The sequence below is a fragment of the Tamandua tetradactyla genome, chromosome 13, assembly GCF_023851605.1.
Source record: "Tamandua tetradactyla isolate mTamTet1 chromosome 13, mTamTet1.pri, whole genome shotgun sequence".
NCBI classification, from domain to species: Eukaryota; Metazoa; Chordata; class Mammalia; order Pilosa; family Myrmecophagidae; genus Tamandua; species Tamandua tetradactyla.
The window spans coordinates 49963879-49984566 of record NC_135339.1 but is presented as its reverse complement, the minus strand read 5'-3'; the positions used below and the strand labels follow the sequence as shown (position 1 = coordinate 49984566).

The window sequence follows — 20688 nt, the reverse complement described above, 5'->3', positions numbered from 1 at the left end:
CATGTCCAGTCACACCTGGTTTCAGTGACAATGGCAACACACCAGAGGTTTTACTGCTTCTTGAAGATTCTCATGCAACCATAAGTGATGAACATTTATTGCATGCATATGTGTATTGATATTTACCTTGGTTTTAATCATCATAAAGTTTAATAAAATATTTTCCTTAGAAATAAGTTTAATCACAAGCAACAAAAGGTACTGGAACTTAGAGTGTGTGTGGTCTATATTTATCCATACATTTGATGTAAATAAATTGTAATATTATTTATGGTCTTTATTTTACTTAGTGTGAATATTCATAGATCTCTGCCTAACTAGTAATATGTTTTATTACAGTGTGCTGCCCCAGACCCACTTGGGGTTATAAAATATATGTTATAATTTATTTATAGATTCCCAAACTTTCTCACTTCCAAAACACATCTGACCCCCAGAGTTTTGGATGGGAGATTGTGGACCTATAGTACCTACGGTAGAGGGTTGTTTTGAAGATCCAACGTAAAGGGCCTGACACAGAGTAAATACTCATTAAATGTAGTTATTATTATTCCATTCCCATACTCTTAAAATATGGAGATAAGGTCTCTGACATTGAGGCTAAGTCGGCCCAGCATAGATAATAAGTATCATTCAAAAATTATTGCCATAAGAGATGCTTTGACAATATGCTGCTGATAGATATTGTAATATCTCCTAGATCTTCAACCAAAAGGTGAAAGTGTCTCCCAAATCCAGTAATAGAATATATTATGCTACATTGCATATTAATAAAGTGCTTGTACCTTTAATTAGCCTATTTTATTCATCAAAGAAATATAATTATATGTCTGTTAATCATTCCTTTAACTCCTTCCACCACAGTCATCACAAAAACAAAAATTTAAGCTTCCTTGTGAGCAAGGATTGACTCAACCCTCTTTGTATGCTCCTCACCAACTATCATGAGACCTGGAACATAGCTGAATAAATAAAATTGGATTCTGTTTCCTAAATAAAGCTATTATTAGCCTGAAGACTGTGAGTTGATTCCTTAAAGCCTGGTCTCCACTGTTTGGCTTTTTTGTAATGTTTGTTTATTTAAACACAGTATTTCTTTTCTGTCATAAATGGCATTTGTGGGTATTGTAGAAAACATAGAAAGTACGGTGCATAAAGAAGAAAATAAACTCACCCCTAATGTTACAACTACTAATAATCACTCTTAACATTTGGGTACTTTCAAAGCTATATTTTGTGCTAACTTGTAAACCCTATGAAGGCAGAGGTCATGTCCATTCATTCCTGTTCTCTGTCCTGTCAAGATCTCATAATAGTGGGCACATAACAGGTTTAATAAAAAACATGCAATTCACACAGTCAGGGATCACACTGTATTCACAGTTTCTTTAGCCAGATTTTTAAAAAATTTAACACTATATTATGAGCATTTGACCATATCAATCCTATTTGATCTGACAAAATCAGATTTTCTATACAGCATTCAGCATATCCTTTTCCTTTCTGGGACTTGCTACTCAGGCCTAGGGTGGAATTTATCCTGCAGCCCCTCTGCCAGATCAGCTGTCCTTTCTCTTTTGTTTCCCCAATCCCCCATCATACCTGCCCTCTTATTTCTCATTAGCTCAGGCCCCAACTCTCTGATAGCTAATCTTATATGGTATAGTAAAACTCTTGTAATAATGTGATCTCATATATAACCTAACTGGCAATTGGATTCCCTTCTCCAACCAGCACCATCTTGGATTGGGGTAAACTAAGGTTGTGTGAGAAAGGGTTTATGTGACATGGAAAGGAGAGAGAATCCCAAAGGGTAGAGAAACAGCAGGCAACTCTTATCTTGGTAAACGGTGGGTCTTGCATTATTATCCATTCCAGTTTTCTAGAATTAGTCATTAAAATAGGTACCTGGGAGATGTCTTGTGTCATTCTGCTGCTCTGGAAACCTCAGCCACACACGATTAAAAGTTTGCCCCAGATATTTAAAGACAGGGTGTGCAACTGGTCATAAGATGATGATAAGTTGTCACAAAACTTTGCATTATGAGCCAGATTCTAGGAACTGGCCTTACATAATTGAATTTTACCGTAATTTATCCTGTAATTACTGCAAAGTTCCAATGATGGTTAATGTTCCCTTTCCTCAAACAATATATTTTACATTAGCCATTAATTTCTATATCTAGGGACAATAAATATTATTTACAGTGTGAATTCCATTAGAATGGTGGTGATTGCTTGAAGTTTGAGAACTCAGAGGTATATCCTTGCTAAATCAGTGTGTGCTGATCATTTGTTGATGTCTGCCATTGGTGCAAAAATTGAAAATGACAGACCGTATGTCACATATTAGCCTATTTTATTCATAAAATAAATATCCTCATGGAATGGCTTTACATTATATTTCAACTTTGGTTCAGACCTCTTCCTTCTGCTGAACTAGTTTAGTTTATAGATGATCTTGCCATCTCACATTCTGCATCATATTGCTCCAGACCTGGACCGGAGACTCTTTCCTTGGCTCATAAGACATTTGTTTATATATATCAGTCACAATTAAAAGGATATGATATTGCAAGATGGCAGAGTGAGAAGCTGCAAGGCTCCATCCCAAGACAGAATTTTGAACAGCTTGCAAGAATGGGCAGAAATATGTTTCTCAAAGCTCCAGAAATCAGTTAAAGGACTGAAGTAACAGGGCGAGCACCAATTCAAGAAAATGGGTACTTAAAAGCTTTAAGGTCTTATGGTATTCTGACTGACCCCTTTCCTATCATCTCACCAGTCCAGCTTGGAGCTGTCTGGTGCTGCCAGTGCAGATCCCTGCTCCCAGTTCTGAGGGAGCAGAGTAACTCTTGTGTACATATATACAGAGCATGTATGTCAGGCTAGTCTGTTTAGTGATGACCTAAGGGTCTTAGTTGTTCCAGAATTTCCCTGTGTGTTGAGGGCCACTCAGAGGTCTCCTACAGAATGCTGTGGGAGAGCAGTAATGTCATGCTACCCAGGGCAAGGGATTGATGGCTATGGGATATAACAGTGCAGGGCCCAAGACCAGGAGGAAACTTTCCTAGGGAAGAGCGGACATTTGTATCCATAAAGAGGGACATGTATATCCGAGTAAACAGGTGAACTCATAAGACTACATATGCATGCCTAAGATAAGACACATGCACAGAAAGGATCAAGGTGACTCCTACACTTTGGCCTAAAGCTATTCTCTAAACTCATATGGTTCAACTCTGACAAGGAGACCACTTCCACAGGTCAGTCTGCAAAAATTGGGAAAGGTGTTTTCTTTTCTTCCTTCTTTTATTTTCTGTATTAGTCCCTGGCATTCAAGGAGAGCTCTGTCATAATCTGAGCTAGATATAAGTTTAAGGAATAGATACCTCACAGTCTAAATACCAGTGATAACACGTTGAAATATCAAAATGTCTAGGTTCCAACTAAAGATTACAAAACAAACAAACAAAAAAAACAGGAAGCATAGAACCAAGCAAAAGAGAAAATTATAGCATTAGAAACCATCAGTGAGGAAGATCAAATCTGGGACATTCCATGCAAAGACTTAAAAAAAAAAATAGTCCTAACAACTGGATATCTGTACTGGTTTGAAAGGATGTGTGTACCCTAGAAAAGCCATGTTTTAATCCTAATACCATTTTGTAAAGGCAGTCGTTTCTTCTAATCCTTAAACGCTGTGTGTTTGAAATTGTAATTCGATCATCTCTCTGGAGATGTGATTTAATCAAGAGTGGTTGTTAAGCTGAATTGGGGAAATGTGTCTCCACCCATTTGGGTGGATCTTGATAAGTTTCTGGGAATCCTATAAAGGAGGAAACATTGTGGAGAAAGCAAGAGATTCAGAGAGAGCAGAGAATGCTGCAGCACCATGAAGCAGAGTCCACTAGCTTGCGGCCTTTGGAGATGAAGAAGGAAAACGCCTCCTAGGGAGCTTCATGAAACAGGAAGCCAGGAGAGAAAGCTAGCAGATGATGCTGTGTTTACCACGTGCCCTTCCAGCTGAGAAAGAAGCCCTGACTATCTTCACCATGTGCCTTCTCACTTGAGAGAGAAACCCTGAACTTATTTGCTGCATCCCTTAAGTTCTGATATGTTGTATTTTCATTTACATTCATCTCCAGGTATTTACTGATTTCTCTTGCCATTTCTTCCCTGACCCACTAATTATTTAAGAATGTGTTATTTAATCTCCATATATTTGTGAAAGTTCTGTTTTTGTGGTGATTGTTTATTTTCAGTTTCAATTCCATTTTGGTCAGAGAAGGTACCTACTATCAGCTGCAAGAAGAAGCCAGGCTGCATTTCCCACATTTAGTTTGGAAATGTCCTCAGATAGCTATCTCAGCTTATTGCTTTTAATTTATACTTTCCATCTAACACCAGTACTCAATTTTGCCAAATTTGCTGCCACTTTAAAATAAGGATAGCTTTTCTTCCAATTGGCAGTGCCACATTCATCATTCCTGTCTAAAGCCTCCTCGGACTTATCTTTAGAGTCCACCCCTTCTACCAACAGTCTGTTCAAAGCAATTCAGGCCTTTTTTAGCAAGCATATAAAAATTCTTCCAGAAGATTTCCTTTATCCTTATTAAAACTATTTCGGCATTTTTGGTATTTTCAAATTACATTACCCCACTCCTGGTACCAAAATGTGTTTTGGTTTGCTAAAGCTGCTGGAATGCAATATAACAGAAATGGATTTCTATTACAAAGAAGATTTATTAGGTTACAAATTTACAGTTCTAAAGCCATACAAATCTCCAAACTGAGGCATCCAGAGAAAGATACTTTGCCTCTGAAGAATGGCTGCCAAGACTTTGGATACCTCTGTCCACTGGGAAGGCACGTGGCCATCATCTACTTGTCCTTGCTTGCAGTATTGCCTTCACTTCTGATTCAAGTGGCTTTCTCTCTAGATGGGTATTTACTTAGCTTCTCCAGGTCAGACTCTGGGTTTCATCTCTTAGGTTAGGTTAGCATCTCCAGACATTTGTGTCTTGGTTTCATCTTTTTGATCTCTGTGCCAACTCTCAGCTCTCCCTCATAAAGGGCTCCAAGAAAGGATTAAGACCCATTTTGAATGCGCAGGGCCACACCTCCATGGAAACAATCTAATCACGATGTCTCACTGAATAATAGGTCTGCCCCCACCAGATTGGATTAGGGAACATAACAGTTTCAAACCAGCACAATGCTTATTAAAGGTGAATATGATTGAAAGAGGTTGTCTAAAGTCATGTATCTCACTGATTAACACTGCAAATACTTGAAAGTCTTGCATGAACCACTTCAAATATATGACACTTATACAAAGAGTTAATAATAGAGTGGTGTTTTGGTTTGTTAAAGCTGCCAGAATGCAATATACAAGAAATGGAATGGCTTTTAAAAAGGGAATATTTGAAATTGCAAATTTACAGATCTAAGGCTATAAAAAATGCTGAAACTAAGACACCCAAAGAAAGATACCTTGGTTCAAGAAAGGCTTATGTGTCTAGAACACATCTGTCAGCTGGGAAGGCATGTGGCTGGCATCTGCTGGGGTCTCTGGCTTCTTGTTTCAAAGAATTTCCTCAGGGGCATTTTTCTTCTACAACCCCAAAGGTCTCTGGCTGTATGGGCTCTTTCAAGACTGAAGCTTTTTCCAGAATAGTTCCCTGGCTCAGTAAGCAAGCCCACCTTGAATGGGTGGAGATCCATCTCCATGAAACCACCTAATCAAAAGGTACCACCCCCAACTGGGTGGGTCACATCTCCATGGAAACAACAGAAAAGATCCCACCCAACATTATTTAATGAGGATTAAATAACATGACTTCTAGGGTACACAACAGTTTAACACTGGCAAAAGTGGTATATGGGAAATACATGCTATGGAATATAATTGACAGAAATACCTTACTAGTACCACACCAATTCTAGGGGCCAATACTTGGGGGTGGGGGGATAAGGGATATGGGGTATTTGGGGTTTTCTTTTTGTGTGGCTCTGTTTATCTAATTTTTCCTTGGAGCAATGAAACATGTCTAAAATTGAGTGAGGATCAGTGTACAGCTATGTGAGGATACTGTGAGACATTGTTTACTTTGGATAGAATATATCAACAAAAACTGCAGAGTCAATCAATTAGTCAATCTATCTGTGCTCAAAGAGCTAAAGGAAAATATGGCGAAAGAACTGAAGGAAATCAGGAAAATAATAAATGAACACAACTAGAATATCAATAGAGAGATGAAAATTATGAAAAAGAACGAAACAGAGCTGAAGACCACAGTAACAGGAATTTTAAATTCCCTAGAGGGATTTTAAAATTGGATGGGAAATGGTAGAAGAAAGACTCAATTAACTTGAAGATAAGATAATTGAACTCATCCAATCTGGAGAGCAGAAAGAGGAAGGAATGAAGAAAAGTGAACAGAGCCCTAGAGACCTGTGGGACACCATCAAGCATACCATTATACACATTGTGGGAGTCTCAGAAGGAGAAGAAAAAGATAAAGGGGCTGGGAGAATATTCAAAGAAATGCTGGCTGAAAACTCCCAAAATTTAGCAAAAGACATGAATATACACATACAAGATGCTCAGTGAACTCCAAAGAGGATAAACCCAAATAGACCCACACTACACCATGTTATGATCTAACTTTTGAATGCCAGAGTTAAAGAGGATTCTGAAAGTTGCAAGAAAGAATTACACATATAAGGGACCCTCAGTGAAGTTAAGTGTTTATTTCTCATCAGAAACCAAGGACGCAAGAAGGCAGTGGGAAGATAAATTTAAAGTGCTGAAGCAAAAAAAAATGCCTATATCCAGCAAAACTGTCTATCAAACATGAGGGCAGGAATTAAGACATTCCCAGATAAACAAAAGCTGAGGGACTTCATCACCACTAGAAAGGCCCTACAAGGACAAATACTTGTACACCAGTGTTCACAGTGGCATTATTCGTAATTGCCAAAAAATGGAAGTAACTCAAGTGTCCATCAACTGATGAATGGACAGACAAAATGTTTACCCAAAACAAAATTTCCAGAAATAGGCATTCTTAAGTGTTGAAGCAGTTTCATGAGAACATGGAGACTCAGCCTCTTCCTATCTTTCAGTCCCACCTTCCTTCAGATATTGACCTCACATGTCAGACTTCATACTTGATGCTTCATGTCACAAGATAACTGCTGCACCTGAAGGCCTTAACTTCATATTCCAGGAAGAAAGGAAAAGTATAGGGGAAGACCCCTTTTTATTTATTCTTTTATTATGCAGAATTTATAAAAAAATAAAATAGTATTAAAAACTCCTCCATCCTCCCATGTAGACACCATGCAGCTACAATTATGAACTGTGGGTAATCTTGTTCATATATACCTGTCCCACATCTCTCCCTTTTCCCTTTTTGTTTTGAAGTTACTCCCAGGCATAGTGTCATTTTTTTTTCCCAAAATGTTTCATTATGTATTTCTTAAAGATAAGGGATGTTCCTTTTAACATAACCACAATACTATTATCACAGAACAAATGAACAATTCTTTAATATCATCAAATATCCAGTTGTCAAATTTCCAGTTGCACAATACAAGTCATATTTTTTGCAGTTTAAAGTATCCAAATAAGACCAGTACTTGCAATCTGCATACCTTAATCTATTGGGTCCCCCTTCATCTTTTGTTCCTTTAAAAATGTTTTTTTTTTCCTTTTTTTGTTCAAAAGTGATTTTTTTTTTGTAGAAACCAGTTCATTTGTCTTTTGGAGTTTCCAGTAATCCACATTTTCTTGTTGCATTCCTGTGGTATTTTGTGTATTGTGATAGATGGATCTATAGGTTTGATTAGAATTTTTGTTGTTGCAGCTTTTTTTTTTTTTGGCAAAACAACATTGTAGGAGGCCTTGTGTACGGCTATCTGAAGATAGCTAATGTTTACTTGTCTTTTATGATATTGATAGATTTGATGATGAATGCCTAGGTCTATTAATTCATTGTTACAAAATGGTGATTTTTATCATTGTTTTTTCATTTATTAGCTGAAATGCTTCTATTAAGAAAAACTTTTTCCCTCTATTTTTGGTTACTTACAGGTACAAAAAATAAAGGAAATATAAATGCTCAGTTCTTTCCCTTAGTTTGCTAGTTTTCAAAATAATGAATTGATTCACTAATATTCTCCAATGATAATCAGTCATGTTTATTAAAAAAATCATTTTGAAATAACGGATGTTAACATATCTGGTGTTTTATATTATTAAAATAATTATTTTAATTATTAATTATTTTAATAATAATTATTTAAATTATTATCCTTTTTGAGACTCAAATTTTCCTGTCTGTGGCCATTGGTAGCTTCCTCAAATTGGTTCTCCAATTCCTTTTTATCAGAAAAATCTAAATTGACCTCCAGCACCACTTAGAGGTTTCCACTTCCATCTCACTGGCACCCAGAGCTGGAAGCCAGTGGTAGCTGGGGTTTGGGTCATTCACCATCTCCTCAAAGAGGACTTTCCAGACACCACATGTAAAGTAGACACCCCCTCTCATTTTACAGGACACTATCCTTTTACTTCCTTTATAGTACTAATCATAAAGTATAGTTTTTATTTGTTCATATATTGTTTGACTGCCTTAGTAGATTATACACTTTATGACATTTTATTCTTCATTGTATCCCTTAGCACCATACCTGCAGGTGCTCATAGAAGATGCTCAAAATTTTTTTGAATAAATGAATGAATGGGGTAGACACTGCTTTTATTCCCTTTGTATACATTGCTGCCCAAGATGTGGCTATTTAAATGTATATGTACATTAATTAAAAGGAAATAAAATTTTAAAGTCTCAATAACCACATTTCAAGTACGTGAAATATGCCTAGTAGCTACCATTGAACAGAGAAGATATAGAGCATTTCCCTCATCCCAGAATTCTAGTGGATAGTGCTGGATAGAAACAGCTGGCTAAACATTAGATTGACTCAACCAAGGTCACTTAGTGACTAAGAGGAGAGCTGGGATTCATATCTAAGTCTGAGTGACTTCAGAGAAAGAATTCTTAATACCATAATTGTTCTAGTTTGTTAACTGCCAGAATGCAATGTATCAGAAACAGAATGGCTTTTAAAAGGGGGAATTGAATACTTTGCTAGTTTACAGTTCTAAGTTCGAGAAAATGTCCCAATTAAAGCAAGTCTATAGAAATGTCCAATCTAAGGCATCCAGAGAAATAAGATACCTTGGTTCAAGAAGGCCGATGGAGTTCGGGGTTTCTTTCTCAAGTGGAAGGGCACATGGCAAACACAGTCAGAGTTTCTCTCTCATCTGGAAAGGCACATGGCAAACACGGCATCATCTAGTAGCTTCTTCTGGCTTCCTGTTTCAAGAAGCTCCCCAGGAAGCATTTTCCTTCTTCATCTCCAAAGGTCGCTGGCTGGTGGACTCTGCTTCTTGTGGCTATGTCTTCCTGCTTTGCTCTCTCTGAATCTCTCTCATTCTCCAAAATGTTTCCTCTTCTATAGGATTCCAGTAAACTAATCAAGACCCACCCAAATGGGTGGAGATGCATCATCACCTAATCCAGTTTAATAACCACTCTTGATTGAGTCATATCTCTTGATTGAGTCACATCTCCAGGGAGATGATCTAATTACATATTCAAACATACAGTATTGAATAGGGATTATTCTGCCTTTACGTAATGGGATTTTGATTAAAACATGACTTTTCTAGGGTACATACATCCTTTCAAACCAGCACAATAATGTTGTTGTTATTTGCTTAGTCCTGCTTTAAATTGCAGTCCTTCTGGAGGAATTTATAGGGACTTCAATTCTGGTTACCTCATATGGTAACAATTGCCCTGGTTTGCTTGGGGATCAGGAAGTTCCCAGGATGTGGAAAAGTACAAGACAAATACACAACTTCATTATCAAATTTTTCTGTTGAGGTTTGTGGCATGTAAATAAATTGGCTCATCAATTCCATTTCAATTCCTTGGAATACACCATATTGCATGCTAGAAGTGAGAAAACTAGAACTTCATTTCCTGGATTTCCTTACAGGTTGGGTCTTGGATATGGCCTATACCTGCCAAGGAGATGGACATGGGTAAGGTTTGGAAGGGCAGACTGAAGTGGAAGCTTCACTTCAGCTGTGTTGGCTGACAACCACAAAAGAGGTAGCAGGGGTCCCAGGGTCTAGTTCTTAACTTCATAATTTAGAGAGACAGGGTACAAGGCATGCATTTTGTAGGTGTAGATTCAACCTGTGACAGTCAGTCCTGGAGCCAGCATTTAGGGTAATGGCTTCTTGATTTCTTAGTTTACAATGGAAACAGGCAGTGGCTTCCTTAGTAAGTGATGAAATTCTGGGAGTCATTACAGGGAGCCCAGTCTAGAGCCTGTTCCTTCATTCTTTCTGGTGATTTTGTAGCCATGAAATCCCCTGTATTAAATCCTTTTTTGCTGAAATGAGCAAAAGTGGTTTTTATTATTTACAGCTAATCTCTCACTATTCAAAGAGGACTTCTGGCAAATGGGGAAGAAAAGAGGCAAGCAGAATGTCCTGTATATGGGGACCCAGTATAAGATTCTTTCTTTCACTGCTATCATTCTTGAAGAAATGACCATAACACCCTAGTCACCAGCATCCTGAAAATACTGGAATTTTGATTATGGAGCAATATTGAAAGAGTACACCACTAAACCTCAAGAATATAAATATATCTTCCTCTTCCATATGCTGGAAAACTCATCTAGATCTTTTTATGTATCAGGTTGCATCTCAACCTTCAGGTAGCAGCATAATGTTGCTTTCTTAACTAGGCCATCTAAACTGGGCCCTCTCTTTCAGTTATTCACTTTTGCATCATTTTGTTTAATTTTTACTCACTTACCACAATTTGTATTTATTTATTTACTTGCTTCCTGTCTGTCTTCTCCTGTACCCTTCATCTAGAAGAATGTGCGCTCCACGATGGCAAGGACCTCATTTTTTTCTCAGTACTAGAACAGTGACTAGCATATACTAGGAGCAGTGGCTAGCACATAGTAAGCATTATTAAAATAAGTTTGTTGAATAAATATGCAAAGTAGAAATAATTATAGCTAGGAAATCTTTTAATATTTTTATTGAGAAATATCCACACACATGCAGTCCAACCACATTATACAATCAATAGCTCATTTTTAGAACATCGTCATTTTTAGAACATCTGCATCTCTAGGAAATCTTCTTAAAAGGGCAAAAAAAAAGCTCTCTTTCTTTCTTTTACTTAATTTGAGTGGTTTTTGGGTTTACAGAAAAATCATGCCTAAAATACAGGGTTCTCATAGACCACCCTATCATTAGCACCTTGCGTTGGTATGGGACATTTGTTAAAATTGGTGCAAGCACATTTTTATAATTGTACTATTAACTAAAATCCATGGTTTAATTTAGGGTTCACTGTGTTCTGCAGTTCCATGGATTTTTTAAAACATTATTCTAGTAATATATATAAAATGTAACATTTCCCCTTTTAACCCATCCAAATACATAGTTCAGTGCTAATAATGGCATTCACAATATTGTGCTGCCATCATGAGTATCCATTACCAAAACTTCCATTGTTCCAAACAGATACTAAGAAGAATGGAAGATATTAGTGTGGAAAAAAAAAAACTAGTGAGGAATAAAGGGACCAAATAATTGTTATGAAAGGCAATACTGTGTGGGCACTGGAATATTACATGTTTGGAACCCATGGTATAAAGTCTGCAGTGCTTGGGAAGCACTGTAGTTGATTTGTGAAATGTGTAGGTTCTGGAAACACCCAGAACTGAGTTCAAATGCCCGTTAAACCATTTTCTGCTCTGTAAACTTGAAACAGATCAATGAGCCTTTCTAATCTTTAGTTTCCACATCTGGAATTGGATAATATTAGTAGCTAACTCATATGGCTGCTGTGATGATTAAAAAGATGACACTCATAGTGTGCTTAGTATAGTATGTAACATGTGAGGACTCAATAAACAATTTTGCTAAACTCAGCTCCATTCCTGAAATTATGCCCGATATCTGGGATCATTTTGATGATAACCTATTAAACTTCTAGGCAGCCACACCTATCCCTCTTCACTAAATCCTAATTAGTTGGTACTCAGAAATATTTTTAGGTGACAGTAAGTTTGTTCTTATGGGCTATGTTTCATTCCTGCACACAGTTACTACTGGTGCTTTTTGTTTTTGTTTTTCTTACATCTCTATTGACAAAAAACTTAAACAAGCAAGCAAAATATCTTGGGTGATAGTGTCTGAAGAAAATACTTCAATCACCAGAGAGAAAAGCAACCAATATAGAAAAGAGAAAATGGTTACTGCCATTTAGTCAAGTATTGTGAAAAACTGATTACCAGAAGAGTTGGGCCTAGACCCTCTCTGATGGTTTGGTCCAGTGAATAATTTTCTTTGCATTTGATTTGCCTATCAAGAGGGACAGGTCAGTTCATTCATTCCATCATTCAGCAAGTATTTATGAGTACCTACCATATTTGTGGAATGGAGTAGCCTAAGAATCCCTCTCCACATCCATTCAAGCCCTACTTAACCTTAATTCAATTTTCAGAATACAGCTTCAATATTACTACCTCTGCTAAAGACTGAACCTAGGCCAGGTTGCCCTGGTATGTGTCCTCCCCACACTGGGTATCTTGTATTTTTTACACTTTGCAGTTTGTACTTACGTGTTTGCTTTTTTGGTGATATGGGTTTGAGGTCTGTCTTTTCTATAGTTCTATGTGGGCAGTGACTTTGTTTTTGCTCGTGAATGTATTCCTGGTGCCTAGTTCAGTGCTCACTAAATAGTGGTTGCTTAGTAACTGCTAACTGAAGAGTAGTTCACCAGAACTTCACTATAACAATATTTATTCACCAGAGCGTTTTTCTTTGTTTTTGGTGGTCTTTGACTCCTTGAAGCAGCTCTCCTCAACTCTAGGGCCCTGCAGAAAGCAGTATGAAAATCACTGTACTAGAAAGTAGACTTTAAAATAAGTACTTACTGTGCTCCAGTAGCCTTGATTCTTGAAGACGATTGTATAAAGATACCACTTTTACAATGTGACCATGTGATTGTGAAAACCTTGTGTCTGTTGTTTCTTTTATCTAGGCTATGAACAGATGAGTAAAAAATATATAGATAAAAACTAAATAAATAATGGGAGGATAAGGGGTAAAGTAAATTGGGTAGATGGGAATACTAGTGGTCAACAAGAGGGAGGGGTAAGGGGTATAGTATGTATTTTTTCTTTTTTCTTTTTATTTCTTTTTCTGGAGTGATGCAAATGTTCTAAACCTGATCATGGTCATACATACACAACTATGTGATGATATTGTGAGCCATTGATTGTATACCATCTATGGAATGTATGTGTGTGAAGATTTGTCAATAAAATATTAAAAAATAAAATAAAATAAGTACTTTAGTACCAAAAAGAAGCTCGTTTTAAGGCAATATTTTGTATGAGGTGGCCTCATGGTAAATCTTTGAGGAAGGTACCAACATCGACAATAAAAAAGCAAAAATAAATATCTACCCTGAAAAAAGAAACCCATTCTGGGTCAATATGCTGTTTTGATAGTCAAAGTTCTAATAGTTCTTTGTGAACTATGTCTTGAAGTATACCCTTTCTCTGAGCTCACATTGTAGGATCAATTTTTCCATTGAAAGCTTGGGCCTGTTTTGCTTTATTTCTGTTTTAGCAGTATAACTAGAATTTCTGCAGTGATAATATATAATGGTATAATATATAATAATTTTTGTGGTATGTCCTCAGAAAAGAACAGTGCATTGTAAGCCTTATTTAGATTAATTAGAAGGTAGGTTATAAATCCACATTGCAGAACTCCTTCTTTATTTTTAATATTTTTATTGAGAAATCTTCACACACATACGTTCTATACATGGTGTACAATCAGCGGCTCACAGTATCATCACATAGTTGTGTATTCATCACTGTGCTGGTTCGAAATATGTACCCTAGAAAAGCCATGATTTAATTCTAAGCAATCTTGTGAGAGCAAATGTTTCTCTTATTACCTATTCAGTGCTAAAGGTTGGGAACTTGACTGGGTTATCTCCATGGATATGTGACTCAATCAATATGGGTATTAAACTTGATTGGATAGAGACGTATCTCCACTCATTCTATTAATGAGTCTTGATTAATTTACTGGAATCCTATAAAAGAGGAAACATTTTGGAGAAAGTTGGAGATTCAAAGAGAGCAGAGAATGACAGCCATGAGAAAGCCACAACAATGCCGCAGAACTACGAAACAGAGTTCAGCTTTTGACAGGACTTCCTCACTAAGCTTGATCATTTCTAGCTTTTTAATTAAAATGAGAGAATTGAGACTCTTCCTTTCACTTAAACAGTTAGAGGCCCGTTGCAGGGTTATTAATTGGCCTAATTTCAATATTATTGTGTCTCAGGAACTAGAGAGGCCCAAGGAGAGGGAGATGGGAACTTGAAGGGGAATGGCCGGTTGATGGAACAGTCAGAATACACACAACATTTATCCGTTAAGTTTTCACCATCTTATATAGGTCCAGTTCATGGCGCCCCCCCCAAACAATTAAATAGTAACATGAAAGATTACTAATCACAGATCACCATAACAGATATAATAATAATGAAAAGTTTGGACTGTTGGAAGAATTATCAAAATATGATACACACACAAAAAAAAATGTGACACAGAGACACAAAATGAGCACATGGTATTGGAAAAATGGTGCTGATAGACTTGCTTGATGCTGGGGTGTCACAAGCTTTCTTCAATTTATAAAAAACTCACTGTCTGTAAAGCTCAATAAAATGAGGTATACCTGTACAGAAATCAGCTTAGTCTTGTCTCTTTCTCACCTTTCAATTGCCTATTAAGTCCTATAGACTAATCTACTGTAAAATAATTCCTGAATCTACCCAAAGCAATTGTTCTGACAGCTATGTTCTTTAGTCTGCTATGTCCATCACTCAGTCCCATATCACTTTTTATTTAGTCTGGTCCAATGTGCTTATATCTGGTCCTCTGAATCTGGACCTCTCCTCCCAATTTATTTTCCATGCTGCTACAGGGAGTCTTCCTAAAATTTAATCTATTCATTTTTCCACTGCATAAGTCTCTTCAGTGGTTTCCCATGGGGCTCAGGATAAAGTCCAGACTCCTTTTTCTAGGACATAGAAAGCCATCTGAGATTTGGGCTCTGCCTGACCTTTTCAGCCGTCTCTCTCATCGCCTCCCCTTGAAGATTGTTCTTCAGCCTTGATGAACTCCAGGCCGTTTCCTAAACATGCCAGACTATGTTTCAAACCCAGCTGCAGAGTCTGGTTCCCTCAGTTTTGAATGGCTTCTCTCCCCCCTCCCTCGCTGTTACCTGAAGGAAGACCATCATTGTTCAAAATTCAGTTTAAGTGTCATTTCCTCCCTGTAGCCATTCTAACATCCACTTCAGCACACCCTCCTTCTTCCTTCATATCCTACTCCATCAGTGTCTACTCTCTGAACTCCTGTGAATTTACCTCCCATAGAATAGGTGACATTGCTTATTTCATTGTTCCTTCAAGCAAGGACCATCTGCATCACAATCAGTTTGTTTTAGGTATGTATGAATTGTTATTTTTAATATTTATTATAATTATTATCATCATTACTATGCAAAGTACTGTGCTTCAAATCTAGTAAGTCAGTCTCTTTATCTGGGCCTAGAATTTGCATTTAAAAAATTTCCTATGTTACTGATAATGTTCTCATTTTTGATCAGGTGCTGGTTACATTTGTCCAAAATTCATTGAGCTGTACCCTTAGGATATGTGTACTTTTCTGTACGTTATTTTAAAAAATATTAAAAAGGAGAAACTCCCTAGGTTGTTGTTATGTACACCAGTGTCTGACTTATCTGTCTCTCTTTATTGGATTGCAAGCCCCTTGAAGGCAGTGAAAGTAACTGTTTTCTCTTTGTATTTCCACCATCTGCTTTAGTGCCTTACGTATAATAGGCAATCATTAATAAATGATTGTTACATAAATGAATGAATGAATGGAGAGAAGTAGCTTGTGAATTCCCTCCTCTCTTACTCTCTTCCAAACATTTGTTCCATGTTTCTCCTGGAGCACATAATATCTCATGCCTCAAAGTTACACATACGACACGCCCCCAGAGTAAGCCTGTGAATGCCCAGAATCCTCCCTACCACTCAAGGGAAGTAACTGATCCTGGCTAACAGCCTGCCAAAGGATGCAGAAAGGAAGAAGCAGGTGGAGGATGTTCTGTCCTCTTACCAACTTCTTCTGTCCTGCCTGGGTCTGAGCCACCTGGCTCAGGGCTGGCTCCTCAATAGGCATGGAAATCAAGCTGGAGAGAATATGTCCTTGAAGATACTTCAATACTAAAGCTTCTATTTGCATTTCTGGTGTAAGCTGCTTCCTCAGCTACTCAGGTCAATTATGTGGGAACTTGAAAACTATATATTTGAAATTTTATGAGTAGCAATGGTGAGTTTTAGCAGATTTTCAGTGGAAGATGAGAGGACCCTGGGTGAACTATTACCCAAGTCATTCATTCAGTCATAAGTAATTACCAAGCTTCCTAGGGAGACAATGATGAATAAAAGAGACACATGCCCTGCCTAAGGGAACTCATAGTTCAGTGAGGAGAGGGGGCCCGGGGAAAGGCCATCAAATAAGATCTAACTTTTTTCATAGCATTTATGATGCACTGGGTACTGGTTTAAATTCTTTACATGTGTTCATTAATTATATCATTGTAACAATTATATTGTTATTGTTTTACAAATGAAGGAAGTATTATTGTTTTACAAATGAGGGAGTTGAGGGATCATATTGTTACAAACTGAGTCATGAAAGTAAAGTATGGGGAATTGAGAGTGGGTATAGAAAGAAGACTTAATCTGGTCCAGGTGAGGGAAGGCTTGTCTAAATATGTGAGGTTGAAGCAGAGATCTGATGAGTGAGTTGGAGTCTCGTAGACAAAGAGGTCTGAGTGAAGAGATTTGAGACAACAGGACCAACAAATGCAAAGGCATAATCATTTGAGGAACTCACAGACAGCCAGGATAGTGGGAACATGAGATGGAAATGAAGCAGGAGAAGAAAGTAGGGTTTTTCCACTTGTCCCTTCAAATAGCACTTCAGGGAAGTGGAAAGACAGCTAGGAAATTTAAGGTTAGTCCTAGTTTTGCTCTTAATAGTTTCAGCCACCTCTACATGGCTCAGCTTCCTCATCTGAAAAACTGAGTGGATCTAGTAGAGCTCTCAAGTGGCCCCTGTGGTTCTTAAGCTCTGATTCTAGGTAAGGCTCTGCTGGAAAGAATTGCCAATGTGAGGTCCAGGCCCTAAGACACTGCCGAATGAACTGAGGCCCATGACCCATCAAATACTTGCCAGCCTCTGACTCCTCAGTAGATACAGTAAGTACAAAGGATGGAGAACAATAAATATGGCTGGCTATGAGCATGGTTTGCTTCCCTGCACTTGAAATGAAGGCTGAACTGCTAATAGTTGTATAAAAAGAATAATTACCTCTTTTGAGCATTTATTTGCCAGAATTTAGATAAATTTCCTCCCAGCACTCCCTTGTTACAGATCAGAAAGCTGAGGCCCAAGAGATCACACAATTTTGGCAAGAACCTCACCACCCAAATTTGCCCAGCCTAGGGAGCATGCCCAGCCCTGGTTCATACTGCCAGGTGTGTTAACTGGAGCTATGATTTTCTCTGGGTTTACTTGGTAGGTGAGATGGAATTTGAACCCAGCACCAACTTCAAAGCACCTTCTCTTGACCGCCATGCTATGCTGAATTCCCTTCTTAAAACACAGGGAATACTATAAATAACATGACATTGTCTCTTAAAGTCCTTTAAGAGGGTGAGGAAGGTGCTTTTTATAGCTTGGGGTTGCTTCTGTTTACTTGGTTTCTTCCAATGCCGGTAATCCCGCCTACAGCTGTGTCCTTCACTGTCCTTAGACTGTATTCCTGTTTCCCCCCTGCAAAAGACAACTCCTCGAGACCACATGGTGTTTGTGTGTATGCTGCCAGCAAAGAAATTTCACTCCCTTCCTTCCTTGAATCTGCCTACCTTTCTATAAATAATCATTCTCTTCCCTTGTTCAGTCTACTGAACGGTTTAATCACATAACTAAATCACACACCAAGTGGGGGAGGGAGGGTAGCGTGAGTGAACTTGCAAAGGTAGCTGGTGCACCGAGGACAGGATTAGCAAACCTGCAACCTCTGTACATTTTTGTCTTCCGCCTGCATTACTTCTAAAGCTGTTTCCTTGCGCCTGCCTTTCCCAGTCCTCTCTCGGCCCGCTCCAGCACACAAAGCCCAACCTGTCTATCTCTTAGCAAACCCAGAACTTCAGTCCCCATGTTGAAACTCGTCGGTGGCGGTGGCAGGAAGGACTGGGCATGCTCAGTAGCAGGGATTGGTTTAGGAGGCGAAGAAGCCGCGTTTGAAGTCCTTCGGTTGAGGGAATCCGGGGAGACTCGTGGCCCGGGCCCCAGCTGGGGTTGTGCGGAGTTCGCGGTTTCCGCGCGCGGGGGCTAGCATGCTTGGGGCCGGTGCCGAGGGCCCGGCGGGTGGGGGGCAGGGCGCGGAGGAGGGGGGGGAGCTGGCGGGAAGAGGGGAGGAGCGCCCAGCTCGCCATCTCCTGGAGCCCGCTCTGCAGCTGCTGAATCGGAAGCCGCAGGGAGGATCCGGGGAAATAAAGACGTCCGAGAATGCCCTCCAGCGAGGCTTCCTGAGCCAGAGCCCGCGCGCTGCTCCGCGCGTCTCCGGCATGGACCACCGCGGCCGGCAGCCAGAGCGCTCGGCGCCGCGCACCCCCGGGGCCCCTGCCGACGCCGCGGTCATGAACGGGCTGCTGCCAAACGGCTTCCACCCGCCGCTCGTGCCGCCGCTACGCCTCTGCAGCCGGGGTCCCACGGGCGGCGGCGGCGGCGACGCTGCGCCCCAGCGCCTCCCGCTCCAGCCGGATCCCCAGCCGCAGCCGCAGCCGCCGCCACCTCAGCACGACTCTCCGGCCAAGAAATGCCGGCTGCGGAGGAGGATGGACTCGGGGAAGAAGAACAGGCCGCGTAAGTCCCGCCGGGATGGGGCGCGGGGCTCGGGGCCGAGGATCTGCGGGGGCGAGCGCCACCGCGCGCCCCTTGCGCTCGAACGCTTGCCATCGGGCGACTGCACGGAGGGGGCGCCAAGCACCAAACATCACTGCCTGAGCCTGACACTTGCTTGCCCTCATCCGTAGACTGGAGACGGAGTCTGAGCTGGTCCTTAGGTTTCGGCTAAGAGGCGAACGCACTGCACACACTTCTTATTTGTAGCTGGGAAAGTGTTTGTGTGAACGTTTGGTGGGGTTCGGGAGTGGAAGTGGGGCGGGCGAGCACAGCTAGGGGTGCCTTCTCTCTTTTCACCTCTTTCCCTTCTCAGAGCACCTCTTTCTGGGGTTGGCGCTCAGGCGACCAGCTTGCCCTTTGTATTGTAGAGTAGTCGCCGGCACTTCGGGTCTATTGGTGAGCGCAAAGACCGAAGGCGTGGAGTTTGACAACCCCCAAATCACGGCCTATTAAAAGCTGTTTCTTCATAACCAATGAGAGGCCCTGCTGGGAGGGACACACCTACTGATACCATGTGGGCCGGAACTCTGTGGGCCAATGAGGATTGGAGGTGGATTTTGGGGAGCTTGGGGAGGGAGGTAGAGTTGAGGGTTCGTAACTGTAATGTACAATTCAGAAAAAGAAATGAGTTATTTCACAAGCTAAAGCGTGTATGTTAGTTTGTAAAGAGTACTTTCCTCTCCGGGCAACCTGGGTTGTAAATTTGTAGGTAGAGTTTAAAGCTGGTTTTTCTTATCTGAGCCGAGCCTCATTTCAACTGGTTACCTCTTTCTCGGTCTCTTTAATGAAGCTCATAAATGGCAAAAAGCAAAGTAAGTAAGTAGAAGATATGCTAATTATTGCATTCAAACATGCGCCTTTTGTATACAGATTATTCTTCTTGATACGGAAAAATCTCTAGGTAGACTTTTGATCTGTCCGTATTGTGTATTTTGGCGCTTAGCTTTTCTGCTTTGAAATAAACATTTTTAAGGTTTTGGAAAGTCCTTTAACATGATTGTGGAATCATGATGATTCTGATACTTGTGTTTTGTAGGTCTAAAATGTTAAGTTTGAACGTTAAGGTTCTGTGTGGATCTTTGAATGAAGCCACATAGCAGATTTAGCTATCATTATAAGTAAAACATCTATCGTTTAAATTTTTATTTTATTTTTTATTTTTGACATTTGTTAGAGAATGACTTTCTTTGTGGACTTCATTAATAACTTATGATTTACTAACCTATTGTACTTCTTTTGAAACCATATTTTAGTATTTCTCTGGTGTACTTTAACCAATAGCACTAATGTTTGCAATAAAGCTTTTGCTAAAATATGGTAAAAGAGAACTTTAGTGAGTTTTTGTTTAGTATTGCCAGCTTGGATGGTTTATCCTTAAATGAGGGTTTATCACCTGAAATAGTTTTTGAGGAATTGAAAATACACTCTAGCAATATCCTCAAAGCAGATACAAAGTAACCTGGAGTCTTAACTTGTGCTTGCAAACACGTAGGTATT

At 39.5% G+C, this 20688-nt stretch overlaps 1 protein-coding gene across 1 annotated transcript in view; it reads left to right on the top strand.

The window, feature by feature from the left end:
• The first annotated feature begins 18394 nt into the window (after nucleotides 1-18394).
• LOC143653964 (pantothenate kinase 1-like) overlaps nucleotides 18395-20688 on the top strand; it is a 71552-nt gene continuing 69258 nt past the window's right edge. Inside the window, 2 exon segments of the mRNA XM_077125378.1 lie at nucleotides 18395-18610; nucleotides 18612-19152. Of these exon segments, the coding sequence (XP_076981493.1) occupies nucleotides 18443-18610; nucleotides 18612-19152 (709 nt within the window). The 5' untranslated portion in view covers nucleotides 18395-18442.